This window comes from Callithrix jacchus, chromosome 8 (genome assembly GCF_049354715.1).
Source record: "Callithrix jacchus isolate 240 chromosome 8, calJac240_pri, whole genome shotgun sequence".
NCBI lineage: Eukaryota > Metazoa > Chordata > Mammalia > Primates > Cebidae > Callithrix > Callithrix jacchus.
In genome coordinates, this window is record NC_133509.1 from 72,488,347 (window position 1) to 72,500,827 (window position 12,481).

Here is a 12,481-nt window from a genome sequence, read left to right on the forward strand (position 1 = left end):
ATGTTTATTTTTCTATTTCTGGAATCATTTTTTTGAGATTCTGTCCAACATAATCATTTCCCTTTAAGGCAGTTTACACTATAAATAAATGTATTCTCAATGTTTGAAGACCTTTAACTTTTTCATATATTAAAAATATTTTTGAGCTATATCACTAGGTATGCCCTCAGGTAGATGGAAGTAAAGAACCTCCCTGTTGGCAGTAGGCAAGAAAATGATGGGCAACAGTGTTGAGGTGGAGAGAGTGAGATATTGGAGGTAGGGAACAAGGGACTGCAGCTGTTAGAGAATTAAATGCAGGATCCATGTTCTCCTCTGAATAAAGATTTATTTAGTACTAAACAACTATTGCACAATTGCTACACACCAGGTCCTCAACAATACTGCACAATTTATAATTGTAACTTACAGAGGAGGAAACTGATATTCAAAAGAGATTAAATAAGCTCTTTCCACCAGTAAGTACTGGGGTAAGATCTGAACCTGGATCTCACTCAATTCCGAATTCTGTCTTCTTCCAGGCAAGGCACTGGCATTGATATATTGAGATAAATGAGACAGAGTTCTAGTCTTTGAGGAACTGATGGTCTAGGGAGAGTCATTCTTGTCCCCTCTCTTTCCTCACACCCCACATCTGACCCATTAGCATGTCCAATCAGCTCCACCTCTAAAGCATATTTTGAATTAAATCATTTCTCATAATGGCCACTGCTATCTTCCTTTCAACCAATAAGTACTGGGGCAAGAGCAGAACTCAGGTCTCAGAACTGACTCATCTGTCTCCCGGACTACTGCATTAGCTTCCCAGCTGGCTTAAGGTTCCACTCTTGCTCTTCTACATGCTATTCTCTAAACAGATGCCAGAGAAATCTCTTAAAAATATAAAGCATTATCAAGTTATTCCTTTGCTACAAACCCTCTAATGGCTTCCCATCACATTTAGAATAAAATCTGAACTCTTGACTGTGACCCAGCAAGACCTTACTTGATCTGACTGCTGTTCACCTCTGATCTCATTGTCAAACATTCTCTTCTCTCCTCTAGTCATGCTACCCTGCCCTTTTGCTATTCCTTGGAAATGCTTGATTCCCTTGCTGCCCAGCGCCTTTACATGAGCAAGTCCCCATACATGCAGCACTCTTTCTCCTGATCTGTGCATGATTCATGCTCTCATTTCATTTAGGTTTCTGCTGAAATGTGACCTCTTCAGTCAAAAAGAAAGAAGATAAGCTAAAATGGAATATTAAAAAATATATCTAGGAAGGGGAAGCAGAGGAACAGAAATGAAGGAAATGAGCAGAAAAGAAATGATAAAATAATAGACCTAAATTCAACCACTCCTGTAGTTATATTAAATGGAAATAGTCAAAACACAACAATGAAAATCATGAAATTGCCTAATTGGAATTTTGTGACAGTTCCAACTATATTTTGGCGACCGGAAACATTTTAAATATAGTCATATAGATAGGTAACAACAAGAAGCTGGAAAAAGATATGCCATGGAAACAAAAATTGAAAGCAAATATTCAATTTTTCTCTATGTGAAGTTAAAAATTAATTAAAACAAAAAAAAGTAGGACAGAAGAAGAAGCAATGAAAGATATGAGACTGAATAATTAGAGATTTGCATGAAAAATCAAGAGAAAGCAGAATCTTTAAAGCTACCCAGGAAAACAACAGTTTTAGTGGGAAAGACTGATTAACAGAGAAGCTGAGTAGCCTGAGTACTGAAAACATTAGTTAGTTGAGTGCTGTATGCCCTTCATAGGAACACTTTGTTCAGGAAGCATTTGGACTGGAATTGTTTGTGAAGTTAATGGCTAAGTTAATCAGAAGTTAATGGATTAAGAACATTTGTTTTCCTCTTGAAAACCTACCAAGATAGTAGTAAAAGAATAAAAAAGGTATAATGCCACAAGGTTAAAGATAGTAGAGAACAGATGTTCAGGCACCCAGAACTGCCATTCTGGGTCTAAATGTCTCAAACTTAAATATCAATGGGTAGCCAAGGAGCAAATGCTTAAGGGAAGTGAAATAGAGACTAAGACAAATAAACAAGTTGTCATAAGTATATAGCAGTGGTCCCCAACTTTTTTGGCACCAGAGACCAGTTTCATGGAAGATAATTTCTTCAGGGGATGCAGGTGGTGGGGCAGTGGGGTGATGGTTTAGGGATGAATGTGTTCCACCTCAGATCATGGGGCATTCATTAGATTCTCATAAGGAGCATGCAACCTACCATGCAACTGTATGCACAGTTCAAAATAGGATTTGCACTCCTATGAGAATCCAGTGCTGCTGCTGATCTGACAGGAGGCAGAGCTCAGGCAGTAATGCTTACCTGTGACTCACCTCCTGCTGCGATTGAGATGTAGACTGAGATTGAGATGTAGATCTACCTACATCTCACATACCAGAGGCCCCCAACCTCTGGTATATAGAGCTGATGGGAGAAAGGGAGACATGTGAAGTGGTAGAGTGAGACAGCTAAATTGGCTAAATTCTATTCTGTGTGGCACATGTGAGTGACTGTGTGGTTTGTTTTTTATCATCCTTATATTAGAGAGAGAATTAATGCAGGAGAGAAAAATTATAGTATTAAATAACAGTGGCTAACTTTATTGTAAGTAATGCTAAAGTCACGTTTTATGTCTGTTGTTGATAATTAATGCCTAATTGCCATGTTGTATAATAATGATTATGTATATAGAGTCAAGTTGACTTTTGTAAGTTTCATCTGATTACAAAACTAAATTTGTTTTAGCCTTTTGAGTTACTTGGTCATCTTTGAAACTTCCAAAAGTAATAGAAATGTTTGTAATAAAGTTCACTTACATTTGTAAGTTAGCTTTAATTTTTGCAAAAAAAAAAAATCCTCCTAAAGAGATGTCTGGAAGCATTTTTGTTAAATTACATTTGATTTGACAATAATTTAAAAAATTCTTCCAAATAATTCCATTTGGTATCAAATATGCTACTTGAATCAATGTGGGGCATCCACATCTACAGATTGGTCTGTGATTAACACCGCCTCCTCCAGCAGGATCTCCAAGTGCTCAGATTAACCTTACCACTCCTCTTCTACCTCCAATAATGGCAGAAAATTTATCTTACCTTCTAAGACAGTCAGCCTCTTCCCTCTGACATAGCCACAGAGGGTTTGTGGAAAGGAGGAGGAGAGGGAGGGAGAGGGAGTATGGGTTATGATTAGCTCTTTCTGGCTGGGTCGTGTTCTTTGGGACTGCAGAGTTCTAATGTCTGGCTTTCAGGAAGGAAGTCTGGAGGGATTTCCTTTTGCCAATCCATAGGAGAGTGTAATATTCCCCACTGTTCTGCTTGGTCAATTGAGATCACAACCAATACTGTCCATGAAGATTCTGGCTTAACCAGTCCTCTGGGTAAAAAGCAGGGCTATTTTAATTCCTTCATAGATTCAGAACTTTTTTAGTAGCCCTTCCTATAGTATAGAAATCATTAAAATCAATCTAAGTCTTATATATTAATACATATGTAAATATCATGCAGTTGACATGATATAATATTTTGTTTTACAGTTATATATTTAAATATTTCCTTAATTTAAAGTTAGCAGTGTTCTTATTTCACTTTAGGTGTCCAGTATTTCTGCAGGACTCTGAAAGCCATAAGCTTTAGATGCTGTGTCTAGGCCCTGACAGAGGAAAGAACTCTGGGCTACCGTGGCAGGATCTCTTGTGGACTTAGCCCTTCCAGTGCTTTTAAACAGCCTTTTCCTAGGGGCCACTGGGATCCTTCTGACTTCTTTAACTTCAAATCTGGGGATTAGAGTTTCCATTTCTACCTCTCGGGAGCGCTTATATAGATCCTTGACAAAAGAGTTGACTTCTAGCCAGAAGTGTGGATTTCAAAGGTAGGAGCAGCCCTAGCTCATCCACACAGAAGGCTTGATTATGCCCTTTCTCCAACCTGGATGCCTGTTTGTCCTATAGTCATATAACGTCAAAGGTTCTCTCCAGGTGCATTTGCTTTTCTGTCTAGATAGGGAAGTCTTTAGAGGAGTTCACTGGAATAAACAATGGAAAGAAAGTAAATGAGATACCTCATTACCCACAGCAGGGTAAAACCATAGGAAAAATCCCCATTCTTGAAGTAGAGACCAGTAGTACAAGATTCTGAGTGAGTCTACAATAATGGGTTTCCTTTGTTTCATCTGTTCTTATTTGATGTGATACTATAAGGAAAATATAAAGCTTTAGGAAGATGTATATCTTAATGCTTATGTCATTGTGGAATCATAGTTAGAAGGAAGTTCAAGATAGCACGTAAGATAATGTTAAAAAATTAACAAAAGCTTTTAAAACTGTTTCAGGATTTTAAACAAGCTGCACTGATAAGCCAGACTAACGGGAGCCTTTATCACGCCACTGCCATGTGCCATCACAGGTATGAAGTGCAACTGATGTCAGAGTAGAAGCAGGTGGGAACATCAGACTTATCTAATTATCACCCCATAAACAAGCCAGGAGAGAATGGAAGAAACTGGGAGAAACTGGGAATGTGACAGACTACAAAAATGGGGAGGGACACAAGAGCTCTCTGTGTAGACATGAGGACCACACTTAGTGTTCATCAGTACCCTTCTGCCTTCTAATAGACTGTTTTATGCAAATTAGAAGGCAAATGCTTCCATGGTGGCATTGGAGAGAGTACATCTGATCCAAGTTTAGACACTGGGAACAGATCATGGTAATATACAGAATACAATTATGCATAGCTTGAAATATCTAAGCATAAAATAATAACAAAATTTCGTTTATAAAGTGGGACTTTTAAGAAGTCTCTTTACTGGAAGAAAGGATGATTTTAAAAATATTATGCATTTTTAGGAAAATTTTGCATTTTAAAACATAACTAAATTTAAAACTAAGTAAAACAACACCAGCAAATATCTACAAAAAACACAATACTCAAAGCATTATTACTTCTGCCTGGGTTTATTATAAAAATAAGTTATAGAAGAAGAGATGAGAACACATATAAGGTTAAAATATGGAAGATAATCAGCTTAAAATATACTCTGAAATAATATTCTAGTATATAGACTTTGCTAGCCATAATGTTTATGTTTCTAAATATATATTTGACATCATAAAATTAACTTTTGGTAATTTTGCTTTTAAAATTATGGAGATTCAGCCTGTGAGGATTTTAATATGTGATAAAATATATTTGGTTAAATAATAGTTTACAGCTTTTTTGCCCCCTAAGAAACAAATAATACCAGTAAATTTGGAGGATTAAATTAGAATAGTTCCAAATTATGTAGACTAGGCTGCATAAATATCCAGTTTAGAGAATAAAAAATAGTTTCAATTATTTAGGAAATTGACATCCTTTTCTCTTTGAGGACATAGGTAATACAGCTACATTTTCCTATGAGAGTCACTTCTGCTTTTTTTAAAAATTTTATGAGCAGAGTAATACCATAACTGGAAGTTCTGAAAAGTATCTTTGTGTTAAAAGGCCTAAACTTGTCTCAGACTTTTCATTTTGTACAGACAGCAAAACATGGTCATACCATTTCATTGTCTATTTTAATCCAGCAACCTTTGTACAATCTATCTCTTTAAGCAATTGTCATTCTTAAGAAGAGATGGGATAACGATGACTGATGTGTTTGTTTTGGTGGGTGGGTACAGACCAAAAATGTCTGAGGTCGATGCATTCTGTTAAAACTGAAAACAGACTCCAAAACTACTCTCTACCTCACTCCTATGTTTTGCAACCATTAGAGCCAGTAAATTTCTCCATGTGTCAGTTCACAATCTCCTTTATGAAATGTAATCGCTGGATATATACAGGAGAGCCTCCTTTAAGCTGTTACTGCTTTGCAATTCCAAATAACCAACTTTCATCACTCGACTAGAATCTCTATTGTCCTTTAATAAAAGTAGAATTTAAATCAAACCGTAAACCCCTGAAAACTCAGAGTCCCAGTTCCACGTGTTTTGAGTTCTAAGTTTTGCTGAATTTAACAATAAGGAGTGCTTGGTTATATTTATTTCAGGAAAAATATTTTTTTTTTGCTTTTCAAGGTGAGCTATAACATCCTTATACCAGAGATGCATGGATTCTAACTATAGAGATTCATTCCTGGTGTGTCTTACAATAGGGAGAGTAAACATTTTCTCATATGGGAAAATTATTTAAAGGAATAAATTTTTGAATTTTTAGGCTTTGATCTTTGATCTCACAGGGTTGCAGACTTTTGAAGTATCCTTTGTATATCTCTGGTTCTCACTCTTGTGGTTGCTAGGAGACAACATTCCTTAGGCTTGAATATCCTACTTGTTGCCCAATTTAGTCACCACGAGTGTTTATGGTAGAGTTAATTTTTAGAACTGAGAATACCACTTTCATATTTCAAAAAATAATATCACAGAGGGAGATTACTCAGAGTTACATATCCTATCTACTTTTTACTTCAGCACATTTATTTTACTATTTTTACATATTGGGGCATAAAATATTTTTGAGTCTTTAACTCTTCAAGCCAAATTCTTTAGTTTGAGGAAGGATTTGCGATTTATTTGTACAACTCAGTAGAGCACATCTGGTCATGTATGTGATTAATTTGGAAAATGCAATGGGCCTTTGTGTCTGTGGCCTAGTGAACAAGCTCAGCACATGATCGCTTGTTCACAGAACACTGTAAGTAGAATCATGCACCTCCAGTAAGTGATCACAGTGCTCTAGATTTATGTGAACACATTTTATTTTAGAGAAACTCATTTAACATACTTTGACACTTGTGGTAGCTGATGCTTAATAATTAGTTTCTCAGTGAATGTGTATCCTGACAGAACATAGATATTCTGCCACATTTTCCCACTGGCTAACTGCCATGCAGGTACTTAACAAGGGCTTCAACCTGTAGGACACTGTGACAGACACATATTCAGAGTAATGAAAGTACTGTTCCTACAGTGGTATCTGCTCATTTTTTTTCCTGGTCTATTGGTACAGGAGGCTGCAGAGCCTCCGATTTTCAGCACTTTTGCCTCCCTGGGCTTGATTTTAGTCACTGTCAGCTGTCTTTCAAGATTTCTTTTCAGCTTTAAGATTTAATGATTATTTACTTGGTCTGAACAGACTAGATGCTCATTAAACAGTTCTGATAACTTGATGGGTACAGAAAAATAGCTTCAACCACTGCCATTCTGTAATTCACAACTTACATGACATGGTGGTGAGCTTTAGTTCACTGCCTCATTTTTCTAATTGGTTAGGCTATACAGAAGGAAAGATTGTATTTCATAAACCATATATCAGAACATGTACTCACAAAGGATTTTTAATTTCTCTGGGTAAGAGGGGTCAGGGTGTATAATGCAATTTGGATGTCAATGTGCTAGGGGCATTTCAATGAATTTGGGGGAGAATAGGAGAGAAGGGGATTTCCCTGGAAATATCCATTGACATGGTCACCACAGGTATTCATCATAAGTAATAGCTTCACTACCCATAGATAGAAATACTGAACACAGCAAAACCTATCAACTAAATGCATTTTATACAGAGTGGCTGTGGTCTAATTATTCCTGATAAGGAATTTGTTATGCTGTTTTTAAATTATTACTATACTACAGTGAGATGGCACTTGGAAAGGCACAGTGGACTTTATTTTTATTTTTTGAGATGGAGTCTCATTCTGTCGCCCAGGCTGGAGTAAAGTGGCACAATCTTGGCTCACTGCAACCTCTGCTTCCTGGGTTCAAGCAATTCTCATGCCTCAGCCTCCCAAGTAGCTGAATGGACTACAGGTACATGCCACTATGCCCAGCTAACTTTTGTATTTTTAGTGGGGACACTTTTCACCATGTTGGCCAGGGTGGTCTCAAACTCGTAATCCACCCTCCTCGGCCTCCCAAAGTGCCAGGATTATAGACGTGAGCCACCGTGCCCAGCCCGACTTTTATTTCTTAAACAGTGCCAATTATCAGGAAAGAGAGCACCATTCCATTGTAAACTACTTGAGGAAAGTGACCTTGTGTTCAAAAGGCTGCAACTGATTTATATATGCTGATGTTAACCTTTGCCTGCCTGTGACATCAGAAGTGAGTTTTCTTAATGCTTCACTGTGGATTGTTGCACCATATTTGGGAAAACGTGGAGCAAGTATCACAAGTAACTGTTATTTTTCATGGTGTGGACAAGCATTAAAAAAAATACTGAATCACATTATGAAAACCTGAATTGCCTTTCAGTTTCAAAGTGAATTCTTTCTCAAGCCTTCTGAATACATCAAGGTGAAAGTCTCAGTTAAGAGCTAGTCTTTAAAAATTTTGTTTGTAATCAACGGTGCAGCACTCATGCTCAGTTTTCTGCAGAGTAAAGGATCCAGCTCCAAGCTTATTATGTTATTTACGGCATGAGATAATTTTTCAACTTATGGTAATAAAATTAATTTGCTTTTAAAAATAAATGTAGTTAAGTAAATAAAGTGAGTTGACTTAAAATATTCAGTAAATGATAGTGTAGATGGAAACTGGGGCAATTTTGTGAAGGAAAACAGTGGTTTAAAAGATACTCTTGAGTATCCTCTAGAAGATGATAATTTCTGGAACAGTTTATCCTGGGTTCCATGTATTTTATAAAGGAAAAATGGGCGAAGTAGTGATGCATATTATTAAAATTTGAAACCTGTTTGAGCAGTAATGAAAAGAATGGAAGGAAGAGATAATCTATTGGGTGAGGGTTTCTGTGCTAGGTGCTCTTCCCATGTTTTTGTTTGATCCTCATAACAATCTTGAAAAATTAATATTAATTTACATGTTCAGGCTCAAGTCTGAACTTTCATCACATTATGAAAACCTGAATTGCCTTTCAGTTTCAAAGTGAATTCTTTCTCAAGCCTTCTGAATACATCAAGGTGAAAGTCTCAGTTAAGAGCTAGTCTTTAAAAATTTTGTTTGTAATCAACGGTGCAGCATGATTGGAGTTCAGGCTCAAGTCTGAACTCCAAGCCTTTTTTTCTGGCTACCCTGTTGAGTTATCCGCTCACTGGCTCCTTTGCACCAACCACAGTTATATTATAGGTGCAGAATATGTGGTAGAGATGGCTGTGCGGAAAAGCATGGATTTTGGAGTGAGGCTTACCTGAATCTCAGTCATTTTCTCTGTGCAAACATAATACGTTAGTTAGTATACCATTTCCTGTTTGCAGATTTTTCTGAGCCATGATTTTCTTTTCATCTGTAAAATGTAGATAATTGTAACTAGCTTATAGAGTTGTTGGAAGGATTAAAGGAAATAGCATATGTTAAGTATTTAGCACAGTACCTGGTAAGTAAACAGTGCTAGTTTCATCATTCTATTTTTTAAAATCCTAGACTCTTTCCATGTTAATTGAAACTAAATATTATTATTAGATATACATTTGAAATGGAGAAGTGATTTTATATGCCTATCAACAAATATTTGATGCCTTTAACAGCCTTAACCTCCACCACAAGAGAGTAATTAGGGAAGATAGAGAGACAGAGTTATCATTTAGCCACATACATTCACAAATTTGATAAATAAAATGCATTTTGCTTCTTTCTCTCCCCTCCTCTCTTGGTGTCCACAGTGAAATGGCCTGCCTTTATAGGAGACCTGAAGTAAGGACTCCCATGTGATAAAAATATGGCTGTTTACATTGTATAAGGAAATATTAAATACATATAAATAAGTTTATTTTAATCTGATTTTAAAAGTAGATTCCATCAATTGTAGCATATGTTTCTCTTTACTGGTAACTGATACCTGTTAAAAACATATTTAGAAATGCCATGTGGACTTTAATAACTTGAAATAAATCCAGAATATTATCCCATCACATTCTGCTATGAAAATGACTCTTTCTTGCCATCTTTCCTTTTACCAACATCTTCAAAGACCTGTCACGCTTCCTTAGGTCCTATGGACTGATGTACTTACCTCCTTCAATAGGTAATAGAAATGCAGATTTTTTTATGAGTCAATTTAAATCTTTATGGAAAAGCCAGATACAGAAAAACATTGCATATGTCACCAGAATGCATCAGTTTACCAGAGGCATTAATATTTTTATTTATTTGCAGAATTAATGAGTTTGAAGAAGCCGTCAATTTCTTTACCTGGGCTCTTAAAATTAACCCATGTTTTCTGGATGCTTATGTTGGAAGGGGAAATTCTTACATGGAATATGGTCTTGATGAAGCTACCAAGAAAGCACAGAAAGACTTTCTGAAAGCACTGCATATTAATCCAGGATACATAAAAGCCAGAATTAGTTTGGGATATAATTTACAGGTAATATAGCAACATTTTGAGCATGAAAATCATCCTTTGGGAAGAAAGAATATATTTGGCCCTTTCCTGGCAATGGGAGTATATGTTATTTCTTTGGTTATGAACATTTACTTTTTCCTTACTTTTGGGTTCCAGCGTAGTAGTGGAAGCATGGGATTTAGTTAGTTATAGAGAATCTGCCTGGATCTGGATCAGCTTGGGGAGCTGGTAGGCTGGTTAGATGAAAATCTTTTGAACCTGCATTTCCTTTATGTCTACACTCCTCCCTACCTTCCTCCTACACTTATAAACAACTTTTAAAATTTGCCTGATGAAGTTCATCTTTCAGAACATGAGTAACATTTATTTTACTAGCTTGTATACCTAAGCTCTACAGGTTTTGTCCTATTGCATTAATGGAAAGCTAAAGGGAAGAAAATTAGCCATTATTGGATCACAGTAGAAATTTGCAAAGTCCACTTAAAGAGAGTGATTTCCAAGGCAACTAGAGCTGAATTCAATCCCGTGAAATATGTTAACATCATCATCATTCATTGCATTCAGCGACATTAACTGAGCACTAAATATAGAATGGAAACTGCTGTAGGCCTGAGGATATAGCAATGAACAAAAATATACTTCCTACTTCTTGCAGTTTACTACCCAGTGGAGAGATAGGCATCAAACAATTAATCGAATGAATAATTGATTATAATCATGATAAGTGCAAAAAAGGAAAAGGATGAGTTTTAGTATAACTTGTCACAAAATAACTTGTCACCTCTCTTTGTTTGAGAAGTGAGAGAAGCTTTTTGAGAAATGAACAATGTTGAGGTGTGAAAGTAGGGGCTGTGGCTAGGATACAGTGTTCCATAGAGTGGAATCAGCCCATCAGAAAGTCTTGTAAAAAAGAGGGCCCAAGTGGATAGAATGTTATGGGCAAAGGGAGCAGGGTATGAGATGAGGCTGGAGTTGAAGGCCTTATGGTCCAATTAACAATGTGAATAGCATTAATAGGAGAAGTGACAACAAATTTACATTTTCTGAATATCCCACTGGGTATATAGCAACCTGAAAAAAAATTGAAAAATATAGCAGTGTAAAGAATTGAGTCAGGAAGGAGGACTGCAAAAGGACAGTTATACCCATCTGAGTTCTGTGTGGGTAAAGAGCAACCGTTTATTCAACAAATACTACAGATTCCCTTACTATTTGCCTATCACTAGAAATACAGAAGTGAGCACAACAGATGTGGTCTGCAGCAGATGACAGAGTTCTTACTCTGAGGCAGTTTGCTATTTAATAGTCTAATAATCTAATCTCAATATGCCTGATTCCTTGTTTGTTAAATGAGTTTGTGTTGACAGTGTGGCTTTACAAATGGTTTACCCAGAGACAGAAGATTTGATGGTCAGGAGACAGGGTCTTGTTCCCTTAACAGTTATATACTTTTTTTTTATGTGAGAGTCCTTAGGCTCAGCTTGGTTAAAGTGAGTCAACTTCTGAGATTCTGGCAAGATAGATGTTTGAGCCCATCGGGAAAAAAAGACAGACTCCAGACTCTACTGAATTTATTAACTCACTGCCTTCTTGTGGAGTCATTTAGTTGCCAGCTGGTCTTCTCTAGGAAGCACTCTGACATTATCCTATTAACAATGCCTCTCTCCTGATCTTTTCTTTCTTTTCCAGGTGGTATAAACAGATTTGTATGTATTTTCCATGGAATGTGTATAGTGATCCTAATGCTCCAGATGCTGGCATGATTTATCAGAATATGTTTTATACCATTAGTTTATTCATTTATTATTCAATACCTATTTATTTTATCATGTATATTATGTATTTATTATCGATAACTGGAGATTCAGTGCCAAGGAAATAAATACAATCCCTTCCTGTGTGTGTGGAGCTCAATGTGAATTTTTTGGTGTTGGTCAATGCCATTGGCCTTTCACGTGGTAGCCATGATTTTATGTTGTCCAGGATTGGTATAGGAGAGGACTCTGAAGTTAAATTGATTTTAATTAATTAAAATTTCTTCATAAATACTTAGTGGTAATGAGTCAACTGAATGCAGCCACAGTATACATTCAGTATGCCTATTTTCTGGTTTCAAATACCTTAGATTTAGCAAAGAATAAATATACCCTTACTAAAGGTTTTTTTTTTATTTAGTCAGAATCAT

The 12,481-nt window shown here is 36.4% G+C and overlaps 1 protein-coding gene across 15 annotated transcripts in view; it reads left to right on the forward strand.

The window, feature by feature from the left end:
- The window catches only part of TTC6 (tetratricopeptide repeat domain 6), a 229,610-nt gene that overhangs the window by 199,881 nt on the left and 17,248 nt on the right, over positions 1-12,481 (forward strand). For 14 of the 15 annotated variants that reach the window (XR_013521159.1, XM_035260381.2, XM_035260383.3 and 11 more), the window contains 2 exons: positions 4,352-4,425; positions 10,107-10,317. Coding sequence is in view for 14 of the 15 variants with exons in the window: in XM_035260381.2 (XP_035116272.1) it covers positions 4,352-4,425; positions 10,107-10,317 (285 nt within the window). In the remaining variant the exon portion in view is untranslated. Of the gene's footprint in view, positions 1-4,351; positions 4,426-10,106; positions 10,318-11,985; positions 12,202-12,481 lie in introns of those variants that run through there. The other variant, XM_035260380.3, reaches the window with a different exon arrangement.